The 24467-nt window shown below is 39.5% G+C and overlaps 1 protein-coding gene across 4 annotated transcripts in view; it reads left to right on the top strand.

The window, feature by feature from the left end:
• Nucleotides 1–24467, top strand: part of CDK14 (cyclin dependent kinase 14) — a 609384-nt gene that overhangs the window by 261290 nt on the left and 323627 nt on the right. For all 4 annotated transcript variants that reach the window (XM_029234436.1, XM_029234439.1, XM_029234435.1 and 1 more), the window contains one exon: nucleotides 21194–21288. In XM_029234436.1, the coding sequence (XP_029090269.1) occupies nucleotides 21194–21288 (95 nt within the window). The remainder of the gene's footprint in view (nucleotides 1–21193; nucleotides 21289–24467) is intronic.

Below are 24467 nucleotides of genomic sequence, written 5' to 3'. Positions count from 1 at the left end.
TTCAGGTGCTCAAAAGGGAAAAAGAAATCTGTTCATTTATTGAAGTAGCAGGAAAGGCGAAAAAGATACAAACACATCAGTTGCCCAGTCTCCCACACCAGGGTAGGTTAGGACTGTGATCTGGGCAGAGGATAGGTGTGGCTAGCTGTGGGTTTGATCAGTCATCACCTGGTTGTAGGCCCATCACTTACCTTGGTTTTTATGAGGTGATTCATTGGGAAAGAAATGAGCATCATGTGAATAACCAAAATGGTACCCAGCAGTCTCACATTGGGACCCCACTTATATATAGACTGATTTCCTGCCATTTCCACCTCTTCCTTCCCCTTCCCCTTTGTCAGGAGCAGTTTGCTTTCTGGCTAGTCCGTTTCCCCAGAGCTGCTGTATATGAATGGAGGAAGGGCAAACAGAACCTAATTTCTCATTACCTTCTTTCCTTCCAAGACTCCATCAAAGAATTTTTGGGAAAGGCTGGGGAAGGGCCTGGCAAGGATACTTATTTATTTTTGGTTCAGTTGCTTTATCTTAACTTTGAGAAGCAGAGCTAGGAATTGTACTTATCAAAACTTTTCTCTAGGCACGTCATACCAAGCAATATGGAGTTGGTTTTGGATGCTTGTCTACTGCATAGCTAACCTACACATAGTATGACTTCCAAGGTTGGATAGTCACAAACACATCACAGGCATTTACTAAATGTTAGTTGAATGAATGAATAAGTAGTTTGTTAAAGAGATGCCCACCTAAGAAGAGAGTAGAGAACAAAAGGATTTTGAAAATTTTTTAAATGATTTTTTATTACCTACAATTATAATATAAAATACTAGATATCTAGATAAAAACATTAAACAATAATAAATATATGAGTAAAGTAAACTCCCATTCTGCCCACACTTCATCTGCTGAGCCCAGTGTCATTTCGCACAGGTAACATAGCTTGTGGAGTATATCCACCCCTCCACTCCCCTTTTAAATACAGACTACTTTCAACTTGATGTTTTTTTTTTCCCACTAAGTATATCTTAGGCATTTCAATATTACTACTTATAGTAGAATTATTGCATTCATTTTAATGGCTCTGCAATTCGTTTGTTATATGAATGTGCCATATTTTATTTAACCAGAACACAAGGAATGGGCTCTTTGGCTGGTATCAAGTTTTTCACTGTTTATTAAGAACATTGAAGAGAACATTTTTGGTAATGTATCTTTCCTTATTTCTGCATCTGTGTCTGTGAATTCCTGGGAGAGATGTTGGTTCAGGGGCTATGAGAAATATATATATATATATATTTAACATCTTTATTGGAGTATAATTGCTTTACAATGGTGTGTTAGTTTCTGCTTTATAACAAAGTGAATCAGTTATACATATACATATGTCCGCATATCTCTTCCATCTTGCGTCTCCCTCCCTCGCACCCTCCCTATCCCACCCCTCTAGGTGGTCACAAAGCACTGAGCTAATCTCCCTGTGCTATGCGGCTGCTTCCCACTAGGTATCTATTTTACTTTTGGTAGTGTACATACATCCATGCCACTCTCTCACTTTGTCCCAGCTTACCCTTCCTCCTCCCCATATGTCAAGTCCGTTCTCTAGTAGGTCTGCATCTTTATTCCCGTCTTGCCCCTAGGTTCCGCTGGCCATTTTCTTTTCTTTTCTTTTCTTTTTTGATTCCATATATATGTGTTAGCATATGCTATTTGTTTTTCTTTTTCTGACTGACTTCACTGTATGACAGACTCTAGGTCCATCCACCTCACTACAAATAACTCAGTTTTGTTTCTTTTTATGGCTGAGAAGTATTCCATTGTATATATGTGCCACATCTTCTTTATCCATTCATCTGTCAAGGGACACTTAGGTTGCTTCCATGTCCTGGCTATTGTAAATAGAGCTACAATGAACATTCTGGTACATGCCTCTGTCTGAATTATGGTTTTCTCAGGGTATATGCCCAGTAGTGGGATTGCTGGGTCGTATGGTAGTTCTATTTGTAGTTTTCTAAGGAACCTCCATACTGTTCTCCACAGTGGCTGTATCAATTTACATTCCCACCAACAGTGCAAGAGGGTTCCCTTTTCCCCACACCCTCTCCAGCATTTACTGTTTGTAGATTTTTTGATGATGCCCATTCTCGCCGGTGTGAGGTGGTCTCTCATTGTAGTTTTGATTTGCATTTATCTAATGATTAATGATATTGAGCATTCTTTCATGTGTTTGTTGGCAATCTGTATATCTTCTTTGGAGAAATGTCTATTTAGGTCTTCTGCCCATTTTTGGATTGGGTTGTTTGTTTTTTTGATACTGAGCTGCATGAGTTGCTTGTATATTTTGGAGATTAATCCTTTGTCAGTTGCTTCATTTGCAAATATTTCCTCCCATTCTGGGGGTTGTCTGTTCATCTTGTTTATGGTTTCCTTTGCTGTGCAAAAGCTTTTAACTTTCATTAGGTCCCATTGGTTTATTTTTGTTTTTATTTCCTTTTCTCTAGGAGGTGGGTCAAAAAGGATCTTGTTTTGATTGATGTCATAGAGTGTTCTGCCTATGTTTTCCTCTAAGAGTTTGATGGTATCTGGCGTTACATTTAGGTCTTTAATCCATTTTGAGTTTATTTTTGTGTATGGTGTTAGGGAGTGTTCTAATTTCATTTTTACATGTAGCTGTCCAGTTTTCCCAGCACCACTTATGGAAGAGGATGTCTTTTCTCCACTGTAGATTCTTGCCTCCTTTATCAAACATAAGGTGACCATATGTGTGTGGCTTTATCTCTGGGCTTTGTATCCTGTTCCATTGATCTATATTTCTGTTTTTTTGCCAGTACCATACTGTCTTGATTACTGTAGCTTTGTGGCATAGTCTGAAGTCAGGGAGCCTGATTCCTCCAGCTCTGTTTTTCTTTTTCAAGAATGCTTTGGCTCTTCGGGGTCTTTTGTGTTTCCATACAAATTGTGAAATGTTTTCTTCTAGTTCTGTGAAAAATGCCAGTGGTAGTTGGATAGGGATTGCATTGAATCTGTAGATTGCTTTGGGTAGTAGAGTCATTTTCACAATGTGGCTTCTTCCAATGCAAGAACATGGTCTATCTCTCCATCTGTCTGTATCATCTTTAATTTCTTTCTTCTGTGTCTTATAGTTTTCTGCATACAGTCTTTTGTCCCCTTAGGTAGGTTTATTCCTAGATATTTTATTCTTTTTGTTGCAATGGTAAATGGGAGGGTTTCACTTTCAGGTTTTTAATCAGTCTGTAGGAATGCAAGAGATTTCTGTGCATTAATTTTGTATCCTGCTACTTTACCAAATTCAGTGATTAGCTCTAGTAGTTTTCTGGTAGCATCTTTAGGATTCTCTGTGTATAGTATCATGTCATCTGCAAACAGTGACAGCTTTACTTCTTCTTTTCCGATTTGGATTCCTTTTATTTCTTTTTCTTCTCTGATTGCTGTGGCTAAAACTTCCAAAACTATGTTGAATAATAGTGGTGAGAGTGGGCAAGCTTTTCTTGTTCCTGATCTTAGTGGAAATGGTTTCAGTTTTTCACTGTTGAGGACGATGTTGGCTGTGGGTTTGTCATATATGGCCTTTATTTTGTTGAGGAAGGTTCCCTCTATGCCTACTTTCTGGAGGGTTTTTATCATACATGGGTGTTGAATTTTGTTGAAATCTTTCTCTGCATCTATTGAGATGATCATATGGTTTTTCTCCTTCAGTTTGTTAATATGGTATATCACGTTGATTGATTTGTGTATATTGAAGAATCCTTGCATTCCTGGGATAAACCCCACTTGATCATAGTGTATGATCCTTTTAATGTGCTGTTGGATCTGCTTGCTAGATCCTTTGTTGAGGATTTTTGCATCAATGTTCATCAGTGATATTGGCCTGTAGTTTTCTTTCTTTGTGACATCTTTGTCTGATTTTGGTATCAAAGTGATGGTGGCGTCGTAGAATGAGTTTGGGAGTGTTCCTCCCTCTGCTATATTTTGGAAGAGTTTGAGAAGGATAGGTGTTAGCTCTTCTCTAAATGTTTGATAGAATTCGCCTGTGAAGCCATGTGGTCCTGAGCTTTTGTTTGCTGGAAGATTTTTCATCACAGTTTCAATTTCAGTGCTTGTTGATTGGTCTGTTCATATTTTCTATTTCTTCCTGGTTCAGTCTTGGCAGGTTGTGCATTTCTAAGAATTTGTCCATTTCTTCCAGGTTGTCCATTTTATTGGCATATAGTTGCTTGTAGTAATCTCTCATGATCCTTTGTATTTCTGCAGTGTCAGTTGTTAATTCTCCTTTTTCATATTAATTCTATTGATTTGAGTCTTCTCCCTTTTTTTCTTGATGAGTCTGGCTAATTGTTTATCAATTTTGTTTATCTTCTCAAAGAACCAGCTTTTAGTTTTATTGATATTTGCTATCGTTTCCTTCATTTCTTTTTCATTTATTTCTGTTGTGATCTTTATGATTTCTTTCCTTCTGCTCACTTTGGGGTTTTTTTTGTTCTTCTTTCTCTAATTGCTTTAGGTGCAAGGTTAGGTTGTTTATTTGAGATGTTTCTTGTGTCTTAAAGTAGGCTTGTATAGCTATAAACTTCCCTCGTAGAACTGCTTTTGCTGCCTCCCATAGGTTTTGGGTCGTTGTGTTTTCATTGACATTGTTTCTAGGTATTTTTTGATTTCCTCTTTGATTTCTTCAGTGATCTCTTGGTTATTAAGTAGTGTGTTGTTTAGCCTCCATGTGTTTGTATTTCTTACAGATTTTTTCCTGTAATTGATATCTAGTCTCATAGCGTCGTGGTCAGAAAAGATACTTGATATGATTTCAATTTTCTTAAATTTACCAAGGCTTGATTTGTGACCCTGGAGAATGTTCCATGGGCACTTGAGAAGAATGTGTATTCTGTTGTTTTTGGATGGAATGTCCTATAAATATCAATTAAGTCCATTTGTTTAATGCATCATTTAAAGCTTGTGTTTCCTTATTTATTTTCATTTTGGATGATCTGTCCATCGGTGAAAGTGGGGTGTTAAAGTCCCCTACTATGATTGTGTTACTGTCGATTTCCCCGTTTATGGCTGTTAGCATTTGCCTTATGTATTGAGGTGCTCCTATGTTCGGGGCATAAATATTTACTATTGTTATATCTTCTTCTTGAATTGATCCCCTGATCATTATGTAGTGTCATTCTTTGTCTCTTGTAATAGTCTTTGTTTTAAAGTCTATTTTGTCTGATATGAGAATTGCTACTCCATCTTTCTTTTGATTTCCATTTGCATGGAATATCTTTTTCCATCCTCTCACTTTCAGTCTGTGTGTGTCCCTAGGTCTGAAGTGGGTCTCTTGTGGACAGAATCTATACGGGTCTTGTTTTTGTATATATTCAGCCAGTCTATGTCTTTTGGTTGGAGCATTTAATCCATTTACATTTAAGGTACCTATTGATGTGTATGTTCCTATTACAATTTTCTTATTGTTTGGGATTTATTATTGTAGGTCTGTTTCTTCTCTTGTGTTTCCTGCCTAGTGAAGTTCCTTTAGCATTTGTTGTAAAGCTGGTTTGGTGGTGCTGAATTCTGTTAGCTTTTGCTTGTCTGTAAAGCTTTTAATTTCTCCATCAAATCTGAATGAGATCCTTGCTGGGCAGAGTAATCTTGGTTGTAGGTTTTTCTCTTTCATCACTTTAAATATATCCTGCCACTCCCTTCTAGCTTGCAGAGTTTCTGTTGAAAGATCAGCTGTTAACCTTATGGGGATTCCCTTATGTGTTTCTTGTTTTTTTTCCCTTGCTGCTTTTTATATTTGTTCTTTGTATTTAATTTTTGATTGTTTGATTAATATGCATCTTGGCATGTTTCTCCTTGGATTTATCCTATATGGGACTGTCTGTGCTTCCTGGACTTGATTATCTAGTTCCTTTTCCATGTTAGGGAAGTTTTCAACTATAATCTCTTCAAATATTTTCTCAGTCCCTTTCTTTTTCTCTTCTTCTTCTGGGACCCCTATAATTCGAATGTTGGTGCGTTTAATATTGTCCCAGAGGTCTCTGAAACTGTCCTCAATTCTTTTCATTCTTTTTTCTTTATTCTGCTCTGTAGTAGTTATTTCCAGTATTTTATCTTCCAGGTCACTTATCTGTTCCTCTGCCTCAGTTATTCTGCTCTTGCTCCCTTCTAGAGAATTTTTAATTTCACTTATTGTGTTGTTCATCTCTGTTTGTTTGCTCTTCAGTTCTTCTAGGTCCTTGTTAAACGTTTTTTGTATTTTCTCCATTCTATTTCCAGGATTTTGGATCATCTTTACTATCATTATTCTGAATTCTTTTTCAGGTAGACTGCCTATTTCCTCTTCATTTGTTAGGTCTGGTGGGTTTTTACATTGCTCCTTTATCTGTGGTGTGTTTCTCTGTCTTCTCATTTTGCTTAACTTACTGTGTTTGGGGTCTCCTTTTTGCAGGCTGCAGGTTTGTAGTTTCCATTGTTTTTGGTGTCTGTCCCCAGTGGCTAAGGTTGGTTCAGTGGGTTGTGTAGGCTTCCTGGTGGAGGGGACTAGTGCCTGTGTTCTGGTGGATGAGGCTGGATCTTGTCTTTCTGGTGGGCAGGTCCACGTCTGGTGGTGTGTTTTGGGGTGTCTGTGGCCTTATGATTTTAGGCAGCCTCTGTGCTAATGGATGGGGTTGTGTTCATGTCTTGCTAGTTGTTTGGCATAGGGTGTCCTGCACTGTAGCTTACTGGTCGTTGAGTGAAGCTGGGTGCTGGTGTTGAGGTGGAGATCTCTGGGAGATTGTCGCCGTTAGATATTACATGGAGCTGGGAGGTCTGTTGTGGACCAGTGTCCTGAACTTGGCTCTCCCACCTCAATGCCACAGCCCTGACACCTGGCTGGAGCAACAACAGCCTGTCCTTCACATGGCTCATAATAAAAGGGAGTTATTAAAATAAATAATTAAGAAAAAAAATTTTTAAGTAATAAAACAAAACAAAACAAAAATGGACAGACAGAACCCTAGGACAAATGGTAAAAGCAAAGCTATACAGACAAAATCACACACAGAAACATACATATACACACTCACAGAAGGAGAAAAAAGGAAAAAAAAAATGTATTGTTGCTCCCAAAGTCCACCCCCTCAATTTGGGATGATTCCTTGTTTATTCAGGTATTCCAGACATGCACAGTACATCAAGTTGATTGTGGAGATTTAATCCGCTGCTCCTGAGGCTGCTGGGAGAGATTTCCCTTTCTCTTCTTTATTCGCAAAGCTCTTGGGATTCAGGTTTGGATCTGGACCCGCCTCTGTGTGTAGGTCGCCTGAGGGCGTCTGTTCTTTGCTCAGACAGGCCGGGGTTAAAGGAGTAGCTGATTCTGGGGCTCTGGCTCACTCAGGCCCAGGGGGAGGTAGGGGTACGGATGTGGGGCGAGCCTGCGGCGGCAGAGGGCAGCGTGACATTGCACCAGTCTGAGGTGCGTCGTGTGCTCTCCTGGGGTAGTTGTCCCTGGATCACGGGACCCTGGCAGTGGCGGGCTGCACAGGCTCCCGGGAAAGGACATGTGGATAGTGACCTGTGCTTGCACACAGGCTTCTTGGTGGCAGCAGCAGCAGCGGCAGCGTTAGCGTCTCATGCTTGTCTCTGGGGTCTGCGCTGATAGCTGCGGCTCGCGCCCGTCTCTGGAGCTCCTTTCAGCGGCGCTGTTAATCCCCTCTCCTTGCGCACCAGGAAACAAAGAGGCAAGAAAAAGTGTCTTACCTCTTCGGCAGGTCCAGACTTTTCCCTGGACTCCCTCCCGGCTAGCCGTGGTGCACTAACCCCCTGCAGGCTTTGTTCACTCCACCAGCCCCAGTCCTCTCCCTGCGCTCTGACCGAAGCCCAAGCTTCAGCTCTCAGCCCCTGCCCGCCCCGGTGGGTGAGCAGACAAGCCTCTCGGGCTGGTGAGTGGTGGTCGGCACTGACCCTCCGTGCGGGAATCTCTCCGCTTTGCCCTCCGCACCCCTGTTGCTGTGCTCTCCTCCGGGGCTCCGAAGCTTCCCCCCTCTGCCACCTGCAGTCTCTGCCCACGAAGGGGCTTCTAGTGTGTGGAAACCTTTCCTCCTTCACAGCTCCATCTCAGAGGTGCAGGTCCCGTCCCTATTCTTTTGTCTCTGTTTTTTCTTTTTTCTTTTGCCCTACCCAGGTACGTGGGGAGTTTCTTGCCTTTTGGGAGGTCTGAGGTCTTCTTCCAGCGTTCAGTAGGTGTTCTGTAGGAGTTGTTCCACATGTAGATGTATTTCTGATATATTAGTGGGGAGGAAGGTGATCTCCGCGTCTTACTCTTCCTCCATCTTGAAGCTTCCTGTCATGAGAAATATTTTAACTTTTGATAGATTTTGACCAATCTCCTTTCCCACCCCTATAACATCTGACCTCATAGAGTATGAGTCTATCTGTTTCCTTACAGCCTTGTCAATATGAAATATTATTTGGATTAATTTGCTCTGAGATTCATGCTTTAGCTTCCCTCCCTGATAATTGCCCCCCCTCCGCATTCAGTCCTTTTGTTTGTGCGTTGTGGGTAGGGGCTATCAGGCCGTCACGAGCATTGCCTGTAGTTCTGGCAGACATTAATCTCTGCAGTTTTATGGGTAGAAGCCTGGCATAATGGTTTGGGAATCAGAGATATGGCTCTTGGCCCAGCTTGCTACCTTGAATAAGTCCATTTTGTTTCTTTTTTTCTCATTTTCCTAGGATATAAATATCAGACGTTTAATGCCTACCTGACATTTTTTATCAGTCTCTGAGAATGAATTGGAGAAATAGGGGCTAGAGAGGGGAAGTGATGTACCAAATTGTATGGCTTTTGACAGTCTCTCTGGGCCACAAAATTTTACCTGAGAAAAGTGCATCAGTTGGACTAAATGTCCTCCAGAGTCTATTTAGATCTTTCAGTCAATGAATCTATGTTTGAAACAATGTGAAAAGAAAGTCCTGTGCTGGTAACCTTAAGGGGTTCCTATTCCACCTAGTGGTTCTCGTTGGAGCTTTGAGATGAACAATGTGAAATGGATATAATTTCATTTCAGTCTATTCTTCTTTGGTAGTAATTGTGATTTTCCTGTAGTAACAACTTCTTGTTCTCCTTCTAGTCCCCTTTCTTACTCTGTTGGTTTGTGGGACTCATAAAGCCCTCTTTGAATTGACTGCTTCCAGTTTCCTCATAATTGTACTTTAGCTCATGCAATCAAAGTGATGTTGTATTTTTACTCACAAAATATTAATTCAGAGATCACAAATGTAGAGGCTCATCAAATAATAGGCTGAAAGAGCCTCTATCACTTTGGGGGAAAAAGGAGGATGGGGAACCATAATAGTGATGTCTTGTGTAAGGGACCAGTTGTGTAGCTCCAGACACAGAATATTTACCCATATCTGTTATTTCTGAAGAGCCAAAGTTGTGCATTTTATATGAAATCCTCCGATTTTTAAATACTTCATAAATATCTAAGACATTGCACAGACCAAACAAACCAAGTCCGTGGGTTGGATTTGACTCTGCTGTAAACCCACGTATGGTTGAGAACATCTTCTTCCTTTTCTCATTGCTACCACCTTATTGTTTATGAACTTATCTCATGCTGGGTAAAAGTGTTAGGATGTAATTTTAGTTTCTAATATGAGTTTTTAGAAATAAATTACAGTTTCAAACACATCTTGTACCATCTTTCCATAATCTGAAATATGAGTGGAAATAAATAAAATAATGCCTTTTTACGTATAGCATTGTATATAGCATTTTGCCTACTTATGAAGGGAAAGCTCCTAATAACACCCTGTAAGAGGTTTCTTCGCTTCTTTTTAAATTCAGGAAATATATAGCCTCAGTGTGTTTGTCAGTTATTACAAAACTGAGAGTGGATTTATTTTGATCAGCATATCCAGGCCAAACTAAACACATTATAAAAAGATAACCAATCCATAGCAGAGCGCAATCCTAAGAACTTGCATTGCTGGTGGCGACTTATGGAAGATCATTTAAGGATTTTATTTTTCTTGTTCATGCGTACATTATTCAAGCTGCACTTAATAGGCATCTTCTATAAACTCAGCACTGCATTGAGTGCTATGAGCACAGCAGGAGTGAGAGCAAATCATGTTGTGAGTGGGGCTTACAGACAGGTGGAGATAGGTCATCAGGTAATTATAACACTGGGACAGGACAACTCAAGGTGCTCAGGGACTGATAGAAAACACGTCTAACTTGAGCTTGGGGTCAGCAGAGACTTCCAAAGGAAGTGATAGCTAAGTTAAGATCTGAAGAGATGGTAGGGATGTGTGAGGCTCAGAGGCTATGGGGGAGGGAGCAGAAGAGCCAACATCCCAGAGGTCTGAGAGGAAGTGGTGAATTGGAGATCTCTAGAAAGCGCTGTATAGCTGGAATTCACAGTGTGGAGGGCGTTGGAGCAGCTGGGGGTGTGGGGAGCTCCATCAAGAGCCCTATTGCGCAGGTCTTTGGCAGTCCTGTTAAGGAGCCATTGAAAGATTTCAAGAAGAGAAGTGACTTGATCAGATAAAGGCGATTTAAAAAAGCCAAGTTGAACAGCAGTTCTCCCCCAGCTTTCTTCTTTACTTATTACTCTCTTTTGAAACCTCTTTAGTCCAGGTGGTGTTGCTACAAGTGAAGAGTTGTGCAGATATGTCTGTCATATCTGATGTTCTTCTAGTCTTCTTAGCTTCAGGTTTTTCTGCCCCCAACACCTGGAAAGATACAAAGATAAAGGGAAACCACAATCACAGCAAAACACTAGGAATGAAGAGGAGAAAACCAAGACAATGAGAGTGGATAATGCTTACTTTGACAGAAACAGAATCCTCCTGTATCAGGAGTCAGGGGGCCAGGGTTTGAATCCTATGACCACACTTCTGTGTATTATTATAGTTTCCTCAATTGTCAAATGAAGGGTTGGATTTAGATGCTTTTGAAGATGACACTCACTTTGAAATTCTATGAGGACTGTTTGAATTGTGCGTGATGATTCAGTCACCCTGTATTAAGTCAAACAGAGATGTCTTTAATGCACTGAGGTTTTATATATATGTGTATGTATGTGCTTGTGTATGATGTATATGAAACAAGATGAAGTTTTATTAAAAAGGGAAATATGGGTGAAAGGAGGTAGAATACATTTGAGAAAGTGGCAGTCACGCTAATCATGGGTGGATGTTCTCCATAGTCCTCAGGAGTTGCCTTCATGTATGGAAAGGCAGGTTGTATGAGCGGGAGCTATTGTTGGTACCAGTCACAAGTGTACACCTTGAAGAGACACTAACAAAAACCCTCCACAGTCACAACATTTGAGGCTCAAATGTTGAGCCTACCTTGATAAATGCAGGGCCAAATTATCCCTTCCCCGAGTTCCTCTGGCTGGTGGTGGTGGAGACAGAGATACAAATTTCCTAGAAAATTTGACACCATGGTACTATTTTTCTTTCCCTTCGTCATTTTCTTGCATGACTTTTTTTTTTTTAACTGTAGTGACAGTCTGAAGTTACCTTGCTAATTTAGAAACAAAAAATATATCATGTACAACTTACTTGTCTTTTACTTGACTTATATAGTTATCACAGTGGTTAGTGTTTTATCTTAAGCAACTGTGATACATTGCATGAAATCTAATACTTCTAAGATGTTGCCAGTTTCTGACAAGTAGTGACTTTAAAAAGATGAGACTCTAATAAAAATTTTAAAAGTTACTATTTTTGTACTGAAGTGACTTCCCTAGTGTAGAAGAGACTCAGAAGGTTGTTATTTTCAGAAAAGTTTGGGAACTGCTCCCCGAACTCATTAAATACCATTTTGCATAAACAGTTTTATTATCATCATCATAGGATTCTGAATACTGAACACTTAAGATGTCACTCTACCTTTTATAGGTATGTTTGTTTTCCTGTCTTGTTTTCATGTATTTCCAAATATAGAAAAGTCTCCTTCAAATGCTGCCGTAGCCGAGGTTATATGAAACAAGAGAGCAGTGAGAGCTCTGAGAGATGGCGTTTGCCAGTCCTGCCTCCATGCAGTTGGAAGGCAATTCCTGAATGAATCCTTAATTGCTTTTTTTAAGTATCTTGTAAAACTCCTGAACATGTACGTGGTGCTAGAGCCAGCCAAATGTTGTGTCATTAGCAGCTGAGCATCATCGGACGTTGAGCATGAGGGAGCACTGGTGGGAGGGAAGCAATCTGGGGCTCGTGTTAGCGACCTTCCCAGAAGTGGCAGAGCTCACTTTGCTGAGTTGAACTTGGGTTCCCGCCTGGGCCACCACGGATCACAGGCCGCATGAAGGAATTCAAGGCTTCGTCCAGGCCTAGGGACAGCTGGCTCAGTTCTGTCCTGGGGAGGTAGAAGTGAAGGTGACGTGACTGCCTGAAGGTGAACTAATTCTGTGAGAAACATGGTACTCTGGGGCTGTGCACTTTCCACTGAGTTATGCTCTCATTTGTCATTTTTAGAGCTTTGACTTTGTTATTCAGTCAAATGAAGTGGTATTATGTTTGAAATTTCATGTCAGGGGATATTCAAGGGTAGGAATTAACCCCAACCAAGATTCATATTCATTTTTTAGTCTTTCACTTCTCTTCCTTCTTTGCTCATAATCTGTTTACAGTATCTCCAGACCTGCTGATTGTATCTGTTTATCAAAGCACTCGTTCTGAGGCAGTATGTATTGCAGACATTTTACATAAAACTTTACTCTTTCACAGATATTAGAAATTTTTGTGGGATTGAAAAGGTCTTATTACCATGACCTTAACATTTTATTCATGTTGCAAATATGAGCTCACAGTTTGGGGGTTTTTGAAATGCAGGAGAAAATCCGCACACATCAAAATACCATCAAATTTTCAGAATAAAGAATTCTGTCTTCTAGCCCAAGAGTTTATATTTTTCAGTGGAATCTATTCACTGGCTGTGTGCGTGTGTGTGTGTGTGTGTGTGTGTGTGTGTGTGTGAGAGAGAGAGAGAGACACACACACACAGAGACAGAGACAGACAGAAGTAGATACTAGGTAAATGAAATGATTGATTGAATGGTTGTTTCTATTGATTTGCTTGTGGAACAGTGAGTAAATCGCAGTGTAACTAAGTGCATAAACAGACACACACACTCACTCTGTAAGTATGTTACCCATTCCTATATAACAAAACCATAACATAACAGTGATTTTTAAACTTTAGAATACATAAGGATTGAATAGAAAGCTTTGTGGAAATACAGCATAGAAGTTTCATGGGAACAAAAGTTTTGTCTGTGTTTCTCCGGTGCTTAGTGATTGGCACATAGGAGATATTAAGTATTTGTTGGATGATTCTTGGGCCCCACCCCCATCGATTTGGCTTTGGTAGGTTTGGGATAGGACCTGATGCATTGGCATTGATATCAGGCACCTCAGTTGACTTTGATGTGGGTGGTTGAAGGACCACACTTTGAGAAGCACCTCGTGGCGGGCCTGTGGCTGTGGCTGTGAGGTGGAGGGGGTGGAACCTCCTGTGTCTGCAAAATTGCCCTGCTCTGTGGAGGAGCCTGATAGTGACTGACTGGTGTCTCTCAAGGTCAGGCCCTTAGGCACTGGGACTTGCAGCCATGGCAAGGAATATATTTTCTGATTTTCAGCTTATTTTTGTAAAAGAATATGGGCTTCCCTGGTGGCGCAGTGGTTGAGAATCTGCCTGCTAATGCAGGGGACACGGGTTCGAGCCCTGGTCCGGGAAGATCCCACATGCCGCAGAGCAACTAGGCCCGTGAGCCACAACTACTGAGCCTGGGCGTCTGGAGCCTGTGCTCCGCAACAAGAGAGGCTGCAACAGTGAGAGGCCCACGCACAGCGATGAAGAGTGGCCCCCGCTTGCCACAACTAGAGAAAGCCCTCGCACAGAAACGAAGACCCAACACAGCCAACAATAAATTAATTAATTAATTAAAAAAAAAAAAGTAACAAATGTTCAAGTACAATTGGTGTCTTAAAAAAGAAAAAGAATACAATAATAGCTATTCACATAGTTTCATGTAAGGAGAGGTTGTTTAAGTCTAGTCAAACAGAGATAGCTATTATGATATAAATGTTTATTCTTCTTCACCAGAAGACTTAAGGGACTTGGTGCCAAACCACATTATCTTTTTTTTTTAATTATTGCATACTTTGTAGTATTCTTACTGACTGTACATGTAACCCATTGTAACAAAGTGTAAAATAGTTCAAATAAAGTAAATTGCCTAACAGCTTTTCAACCCAGTTTTTACAGCCAGACAAAAAACAACTCTTGTGTTGTCAAGTCTTCCAGTAACCCTCGGCTCCTAAATGGTCTCTTTCCTCCCTAAAGACAGTCCATGGAGCATAACTACCATTATCTCCAACCGTGTTGCTTGGCAAGATGTGTTTCTGCTGAAGTTATTAGTGAGATGTTTACATTTGAGAAGAACCACATCTCGTATTCATGTACTACCTACATATGTGTGGATCTTTCCACTGGCAAATCGGAACAAGATTAACTAGAGCATGGAAAGGCAGCTGGTGGCTCATTTACAGGTTCAACTGGGAGTAATTGGAGACAAAACTAGGAATCTTTTGCAATGAGTAAATTAATCTTAATGCGGGGAAGTAACCATTTAGACAAGAAATGGTTTCAACATTTTTTTTTTTTTTTTTTTTTTGTGGTACGCGGGCCTCTCACTGTTGTGGCCTCTCCCGTTGCGGAGCACAGGCTCTGGACACGCAGGCTCAGCGGCCATGGCTCACGGGCCCAGCTGCTCCACGGCATGTGGGATCTTCCCGGACCGGGGCACGAACCTGTGTCCCCTGCATCAGCAGGTGGACTCTCAACCACTGCGCCACCAGGGAAACCCCCAGTTTCAACATTTTTGATTAATGTGTGACATGAGTGCAAATTAGAGGCTGACACAGGGTGTGTCACGTTCCAGAACAGGAAAATAGACCCTTATAATGCAAGGATTTGCACCAGTACCTTCATGAAGAGGAATTAGTGGTGAAGGATCACACTGTAGTTATAATGATTCATTATTGTAGCTGCACATTAATTGTGTAAACATCAGTGTACCTTTTATAGTGTTATTTCAGTTCTCTTTAGCCAATCCACTCTAATAAAGAACTTTTCCAGGTATCTCTTTTTTTTTTTTTTTTTTTTTTTGTGGTACGCGGGCCTCTCATTGTTGCGGCCTCTCCCGTTGCAGAGCACAGGCTCCGGACGCGCAGGCTCAGCCGCCATGGCTCACGGGCCCAGCCGCTCCGCGGCATGTGGGATCTTCCCAGACCGGGGCACGAACCCGTGTCCCCTGCATTGGCAGGCAGATTCCTAACCACTGCGCCACCAGGGAAGCCCCCAGGTATCTCTTTTATTATAAAAGGAATATATCTTTATCATAAACAATTCAAATGATATAGAAAGGTACTCATACAAAATTAAATTGTTTCTATATCCCTCCCCTCATCTATAACCATAGTTTGATGAACAGATTCTTCCTTTTTTTTTTTTTCTTTCTATTCAGAGTCAATTCTTGGCTGATTAATTGGTTTGAATATTAACAGTGGGAAGAGTAACCATGCATTTGTGAAGAATTTAAAATTGCTTTGAACCAGGTAAACTCTATTAGGTTGAACCACTCGAAATTGCTGTGTTAGGTCAAAGATGTCAAATATTGGCAGTTTCACGTGGTTAAGCTATACTGTTAGAGGAACCTGTTCTTTGAGTGATTTAGCAAGCTGTCAGTGTGGTCCTGTGAGGCTGCAACATGGAAATAGCCCCCAGCTGACTGCTCTTTGCCAGTAGTCAAGTGGTGGATGCACAGGGAGTGATGGCAGAGCGGCTGGCTGAGGCTGTAATTCCAGTACCACTTTTCAGGTCTGTGATGGGGAAATTAGGAGGGGAGCAGAGCAGGGGGGATATGCAGTGGGACTGAAGTTCTGTCCATCCTCAAATAGAAAACCTCAGCTACGGAGCAAGTAAAACAGTAGAATTTGTGGTGGATAGAAAACAAGTTATGTGATATGTATAAAGTATTCCTGACCTTTTGTATTATCTTTCCACATTTGGATAGAATGTGGTGAACAAAAAACATGTCTCTAAATCCTTCATGTGATTTTAGCTAAGTTAAGTTTATTCGACATCACATGTGTTTTAACCTTGTGTTTTGGATTAGCTGTGACCTCTTTCCCCATAACAAAGAGTTGACTCTTTCGTATGTATGTGTGTAAAAGTATAAAAAGTAAAAATGGAGTCAAAGATACAATTCCATTTTTTAGCCTGATTCTCTTACCTTTTCATTTATTAGTTTATGGTTGTGTGTGTGTGTGTGTGTGTGTGTGTTTATCAGATCAGATCTCATTTAGGGGAAGGTCCAGAACTGTGTAGAGCTACAGCATTTCTCCTAGTATGTAGCCACAGTGGGTAACATACCTTCTGGAACCATGCATAAGTTAACCTGGAGCTTCGTATTGGTTTTCAGGGCAGGCACAAGTGCCTTTCTCTGTCTAGATCACCTTCTCATCACAGACACAGTTAAACAAGCACTTTTGTCTTTCTCTGTGTATTTTGTTGTTCACCCTTGTTTTTCCCATTCAGAATATTTTCACTATGAAAATATTCAGAATCCATTAGCAAGTAAGTGAGAAGTAGAACTTATTGAAATAAGTAAAAAGATACATTTGGAGTTTGGTATTAACATATACACACTACTATATATTATATTGATAGATAAACAACAAGGACCTCCTGTATAGCACAGGAAGCTATACTCAATATCTTGTAATAACTTATAATGGAAAAGAATATGAAAAAGAATGTGTAACACACACATATATGTATAACTGAATCACTTCACTGTACACTTGAAACTAACACAACATCGTAAATTAACTATACTTCAATTTAAAAAAGAAAGTATACTATTATTTCTAGTATAAAGTGAATTTCAGCAGCCTTAGAGCTATCTAGCTGTGGGCTTCAAGGAAAGGTTTATGTCTGTTGTGGTTGTAGCTTGACATACAGTTGGCTTCTTGGGTTTAATAGGTAGTAATCTTTGTCTTCTAGAAAAATCAAGTAGCAGCCCCTCAGCAGCCCCTTTCACCCCACTGAAAAAGAAAACATAAAAATGATGAGAGGAAATCGTGAATGCGCTAGTTCTTTCCAAAGGCTAAAGGGAGAGTGAGCAAGGATGGGTTGTGATTACTTGTGATCTCTCCTTTCCTAGTAGTAGGATGTCAAATAATGACCTAGAAGACTGTTGGAAATAGTAAAGAAGGGTTTTATTTTAATCATGATGAGATTAGCATTTAGAAGAAATTTAACTCTTCCACCTCAGAGTGGAAACCTAGGATGTTTATTCTGAAAGTGGGAGATCAAGGTTTCTATATGCCTTCAGACAGTGGGTGTCTGAATCCTGCTACTAAACTAAGGGAGGACTCCCTTTGTCCTCCTGTCCTACTGGGACTTTGTCAAAGGCAGTTATCTTAATGAGCAACAGTGTTTTTCTGTTTCTGTATTGTTTCGACATCACAGCCCCAGAATTATTGTTAGCATTTTTACCCTCACCCTTAATTACAATTCTTTTATGTCATGTACGTTTGTACCTTTTCAAGCCTCACTGGTGAAATGAATTTAAAATGTTTGCCATATGTTTGCTTAAAACTTGTGGGGAAACGAAGCGTGCTAGAATTACTAACGCCAGTGTTACAGGATTTGTTTTGTATGTAAACGATGAGAAAATAACGTGGTATATTTGAGATATTATTAGGATTACATGGAGTAGTATTTTGACAGTGCTTGTCTTGAAAAGGGAGACATACTGGCTCTAGGACTTGTAGGTGTTAATCACTGGACCGACTTGGCAGCCCAGGAGACTCACTTGCCTTGGTAACAGCAGGAGTGATAGTATCTCGCACCTGGCTTGGAGCAGCGGCTGTTGCCTTGGCAGCCTCCAAGTTAGTCAGGTCTGTCACTTACCCTCATGTTGGTAGATATTGTGGTTGGTTTTCTGCCCTTCAATGTCATTTTTCTGCCATCAGCTTTGAAATTAGTGGCTTTAGCCTTTTCCAAATACAAATTTGTTATGTTAATCTCAAAAGAAAAAGCGCTTATTTTCAAATAGAGTTCTTGGTAGTTATTTGACTGATAGTGTGGTTTTAGCAGTGTATGTAAATATAGTTAGAAATCTAAAATCTGTAATAATTGAGAGTTAATAGAACGAAATATGGAGGCTTTGAGTCTTCATGTAGAAATGGTCAAAAGTGTAATGTAGGGCTTCCCTGGTGGCACAGTGGTTGAGAGTCCGCCTGCCGATGCAGGGGACATGGGTTCGTGCCCCGGTCTGGGAAGATCCCATATGCTGCGGAGCAGCTGGGCCCGTGAGCCATGGCCGCTGAGCCTGCGCGTCTGGAGCCTGTGCTCCGCAACGGGAGAGGCCACAACAGTGAGAGGCCCACGTACCACAAAAAAAAAAAAAAAATGTGATGTAAAAAATGACATGACTTTTTTGCTATAATATTGGTCACCATCAGGAAGATGTATTTTTCCCCAGGATAAATAATGGCAGAGAATTGATTTTACTGAAATTGTAGGGAAAACACAATGGGAAATGATGGATGTGAAGATGTTATTTTGAGAAATGAGAAACAGTTTAGGTCTAAATGGTAAGAGAGGAAAGGCGGCAATGGGAGAAAAGTAAAAAAAAAAAAAAGAAAAAGCAACAACAAACGATTCTCTGGGGATGGGATATTCAATGAATTGTAAGCTTCAGTACCTTTTTGGAGTTGTTGCTGATAAGTATCATCACTGAATTTGTCAAACTGAAGGGATAACTTGAAAAATGAAATCAGACAGGATTACAAAAGATATTATATCTTTTCAAAACTTGCCTCACAAAGCTAGGTTCCTTTCATAAACATAATATTCATTAGGTCCTTTATTCATTTTACCTATGCGTATTCGTGCACAGGCTAGGTGTGAAGTACTGTACCTGACCATCACTTCCAAATACCCTGTTGTGGTTTGAAATCTTGATCTTTGAGGATGAGTCTGCCTCAGAAGACTAGCATAGGTCCAAGTGTCCTTTTTAAAACTTGAGCACATGTGCAGTTGGTTCCCCAACGGATTAATGATTAATGCCTGGGGATTAGCTATGTAATAGAGCTTTACTTGTTTGAGGCTGACGGTTGAATAATGAAAATATAATTAAATATTTGAATAATTAAAAGAAGGAAGATTGTAAATTATTGGAATTAACGGTACTAAACTCTATTGTATGTCTATGTAGTGGTTGTTTCTTCGAAGTTTGTGTGCTGTGATTTTATTGTTATTGTTATTTTTAGTAATTATTTTCTCATGAGTGCTAATTTACAAAACTCAGATAAAATAAATTTGTAGATATTTTTACTATAAGGTTTTTAGTGTGTAAAACTAACTTGCCCACGGCAGATATATGTGAGGCGGAAGAGAGGGCCTCCCCATGATAGTTAGCTTAGACCTCTCTGGCTTTGGACGACACACTGATGCTGCTGATTCAGTTTCAGAGGAAACACACTTCTTGTTGTCTTCTGGTGTTGGAACCAGCCACACCAAGTATTCTCAGTCTGAATGGCCTTCTCTGGATCAATTAAGTGTTTGTTGAAGTTCATCTTTGGATTAAAGATATATTATATTGTCCTGAAATAGGTTTACCTGGTGAAGACAGTGGAAATTCATAGCAATAATAACTCTAAAAACAGGAGCTCACATTAATTGGGGTCATATGAGAATGTAACAGTCTATAGGCTTTGTCTCTGCCTTCTCTGGGGACTGCCCAGTATAGCCTCTTTGCATGATTATTCCATATCTAAAATACCATTTTATTTCAGTAAAATATTAAACAATCTAAACTTGCTTTTTCTTTGAGTATGTTAAAACATAGATATATCTTTTTACTTTTTAAAATAGACTTTATTTTTTTTAGAGCAGTTTTAAGGTTCACAGCAAAATGGAGTGGAAAGTACAGAGAGTTTTCATATACTCCCTTCCCTACCCTCCACCCCAATCCTCCCCTACTATCAACATGTGTCATCAGAGTGGTACATCTCTTACAAGCAATGAACCTACCTTGACACGTGATTATCACCCAAAGTCCAGAGTTTACAGCAGGGTTCATGCTTTGTGTTATAAATCTCTTTTTAAAGAGGTGGTCTTGCAGTATTATTATCAAGAGTTCGAGGTTTGTCCAGGGCCACCCGTGCTGTTAACTAGGTTCTCAATAAATATTTGATGAATAAATGAGCAGTTACAAGTTCCTGACAGAACACACACACAAAAATGTGTTTTGCGTTTCTTTTTTCTCTTCAGGTTGTATACCAAAAACCAAAATCGAAGACACGGTGCTACTAAAATAATTAACAATGATAGAGGAAGCTTCTGTTCTTTGAGTATTCTACCTGAATGGCCATTGGTGTAGGCCAAAAGAAAAAAAATATAAAAAGATATATCATATGAACACTAATCAAAGTCAAGCTGGAGTGGCTATGTTAATATCAGACAAAACACTTCAGAGTAAAGAAAATTACCAGGGACAAAGAGATGCATTATATATTGGTAAAAGGGGCCAATTCACAAAGAAAACATAACAATCTTAAATGTATATATAGTAAACTACAGAGCTTCAAAGCACACAAAGCAAAAACTGGCAGAACTCAAATAAGAAATTGACAGATTGCCAGTTGCAGTTGGGGATGTCAACGTCCCTCTCTCAGTCATTGATAGAACCACTATTCAGAAAATCAGCAAATACATACTGTAGAAGAATTCAATGATACCATCAACCAACAGGCTCTAATCGACACTTACAGAACTCTCCATCCAATATCAGCAGAATATATATTTCATACATATGGAGATAAACCATATCCTAGGTACCTAAACAAACCCAAATTTAAAACAAATGAAATCAAACCAAGTATGTTCTCTGACCATAATGGAATCTAACTAAAGATTAATAACAAATAACAGGTGAATTAATTGGAGGTAACTTAATCTAAATGAAAACCTTGTTCCTCTGCCCTTGATTCTGAATTGTTATTGGCTTGGAAAATGGGAAAATAGGTATATTTCATCTGATGATGTACCAAAATGATAATGAAACAAATCAGTTGCTTATTACCCATGATAAATTGTCTCTATGTCCACTTTATTTTACAGCTTCTCTGTTAAAAGGACTGAAACATGCTAACATAGTGCTGCTTCATGACATCATCCACACCAAGGAGACACTGACACTTGTGTTTGAATATGTGGTAAGTAAAATGAGAATTCAGATTTTATAAATATGAATAAAATTCTTATTATCATAGAGTTTTGTCTTTAGTTAGCTATACTGAAGTGAGTATTTTATCTGAGTACACGAGACTTGTAATTTTGCATAATTTTGAATGATATGTATCTTAAAGAAAAATCCAGAAAAAATGTTCAGTTGAATTTTCATCAGATATATTGTCTATAACCTATGTGTTACTAGTATAGACTGTAATTTTTAGGTTTATCAAATAGGATTAAACAACATGATGGTGATCACTCCATCAAGGAAGTTCACAGACAACAAAAATTTTTTTTCTTTGGATTTATAACTTGGTTTCTCAAAAGCATCCTTATTTGGATGATTTTTGTGGAGAAAAGCCTGATACTTACAATTTAGACTGCATAGTTTTTCCCCTCGGTTAGTATTTCAGCTATTAATTAAAACTTCCAATTTGCGTAGCACACAATGTAATGATCTTATTGTGTTGAGACTTAGACTTGAACTCATAATTAATCTTTCTCCGTTTCTCTTAGAAAAACATACGGTATTTGTGTAGCACCACTTCAGCATTTAACTGTGGAACCATGAAATGTAACCATGATAATTAACATCCCAATTTTCACAGATGGATCTGAGAACATGTAATTTACAAGATACAAATGACATTGGTAGAGACCTTTATTGAGAAGAATAGCTGTTCGTATTGTGAATGTATTAAGATCCCATTTTGTAATTACCACCCTACTTTTTAAAACATTTGAAATAGTGTCCATTTTTCCTTAAAAATATATAATAGAATGAATATTTACAACATTTTTATCTTGCTAATGTCTGCCTATGTCTGTTTGTCATTTGAAAATTGTTGTCTTATGAAGAAGCCATTCATCTTGTCTATTTACATATAAATGATAGATACATTTGAATAATATGGTAATGTGGCTACAAGGACAGCTAGAGCCAAGCAGTTGCATATATTACATGCTACCAAGAATGGATGCAGATTCACACATCAATGCAAATATAATTTCTTTTGTTTAACTGATGATATGGGGGTCAATAATGTATTCAGCTGATTTAGAATTGGAATTTTTGTTTCGTATTTTGTAGTATGTCTAGTTGCAATATTTCAGTTAAATCCAGATTTTTCTTAGTATACTTGACTAACTTTTCCACAAAACATTACAAAAGAGATTTCAAAAATATACTTGTTCCCTCCCCCGAAACTGGTTAATTAAATTGAGAGAAAGAAAAACTAGTTTGGCCCCTAAAATCAGCAACATTGATAGAGAAATGAACAAAAATAATGTGAAAACGTGTCTTTCAAATCTTAAAAGAAAATTAAATATATTTGTGAAGCTAAAAATGTGCATATCAGAGCAGATGTCATTTGATCATTTTATATTCTGTAGAAGTTAACACATAAAAGGAAAGAAATTCACTGTCCTGCAGTATTTGTCAACTGATTAAGACTGACTTTTAAAATTATTCTTCTTTGTGTGAGTGAAATTCCCCTTGGTCCCAATTCTTCTGGAGACATCCCAGATCCTCTTCAATAAACCACAAAATAGGGTGCATATATGCAGTACTCTGCGGGCATTTCATGCCTAACTTCTCTGGGGGAGCTAAGGCATAGTTTAACCTGTTCTCTTTTAGAGAATGAGGCACACTGGTGTCATTCATGACTTATGATTGCCCTGCCTTGCCTCTTCTTCCTTTCTCCACTCCACCTTTATTTCTTTACTTTTCTAGTATTTCTTTGCCTTTCTCATCCCCGCCTTTCTTTGTCTTTTTCTATTTACTTCATCTCCTATTCTTTTGCTCTCGCTAGTGAAGTGCTTTTTGTTGCTACCACTTGCTTGTTCGGCTTTTTTTTTTTGCGGTACATGGGCCTCTCACTGCTGTGGCCTCTCCTGTTGCGGAGCACAGGCTCCAGACGCGCAGGCTCAGCGACCACGGTTCATGGGCCCAGCCGCTCCGCGGCATGTGGGATCTTCCCGGACCGGGGCACAAACCCGTGTCCCTTGCATCGGCAGGCGGACTCTCAGCCACTGCACCACCAGGGAAGCCCCTGTTTGGCTTATTTTAAGTAAAATGTTCCAGTGAGTCTCTGAAATCAGAGTTGGGGAGGTGGGAGCAGGGGAGCTCTATGCTGTAGAAATTCCTTTCAGAGTCTTCCCAGTTAGAGTGGGGATGGTGTAGACTCCCTGACAGTATTAACCTGCCTCTGTGGCTATTGCCCAGTACAAAAATAACTTCCCTGAATATTTCCTAAAGTTTCTCTTTTCTTACACTGCTTTTTCATTGCTTGCCTTTTTTTCCCCCACATATGCCAATATCTTAAGGAAAATTAAGATTCTTACATACTTTAATGGATTAATTTAATCAGATTGTTTTCCTCACAGTATCTAGCAGAAATAAATTCTACTCTTTTCTTGCATGTTTCACAGCAGTGGGAAGGTGATAGAAGTTTCAAAGCATGACATGCCATGGGAATTAGAGCAGATCTAGTGGAGGGGCACAGGGTAGGAAACAGGAGGGCACTTGTGGATTTGAGATGATGAGTGAGGGATCAGAAAGGGAGCTGAAATAATGTTTAAGACAAGTATGACCACAATACTAAAAACCAACAACTAAAATGTATTGAGTTTTATGCTGGGCACTGTGCTGGGGGTTTTGCATTCATTTTCACTTTTGATGTTCTCAACAGTCTTATGGATCTGTGACTGTCACCACCCTACAAAGGAGAAACCTAAGGATTTGGGAGATGAAATGCTTTTTAGGGTCTTGTGGCATGAAAGATAGACTCAGATTCATCTTACTTTGAATCCTAATTGCAATATTGTGTCTCCTGTTTATGTTCAGCTTTACTTAGGTTGAGCTTTTGGTCAGAAGGGGGAAAGGAAACTTTCTTTTTTCTTTCCACAACCTTCCCTATTCTGCGCTTAAGATGTAACTGTATTTAAATCCTAAATACAGTTAAACTGCTCTATAGGTTGAATAAGTTTTGTAGACTGGTTGAAAACCCAGCCACTTAAAATTTTATTTTAATAATGAAATGTTTTAAGTTTCCATAAAGGAAACTTGTAAGTTAGAGTGTTGCCCTGTTTATTTCACTGGGATCTACTTAAATACACACACACACACACACACACACACACACACACACACACACACACA

The sequence above is a fragment of the Monodon monoceros genome, unplaced genomic scaffold, assembly GCF_005190385.1.
Source record: "Monodon monoceros isolate NGI ecotype Baffin Bay Population unplaced genomic scaffold, NGI_Narwhal_1 Super_Scaffold_2, whole genome shotgun sequence".
Classification (NCBI taxonomy): domain Eukaryota; kingdom Metazoa; phylum Chordata; class Mammalia; order Artiodactyla; family Monodontidae; genus Monodon; species Monodon monoceros.
The sequence above is the reverse complement of the archived record's forward strand: the minus strand, read 5'-3'. Positions and strand labels throughout refer to the sequence as shown.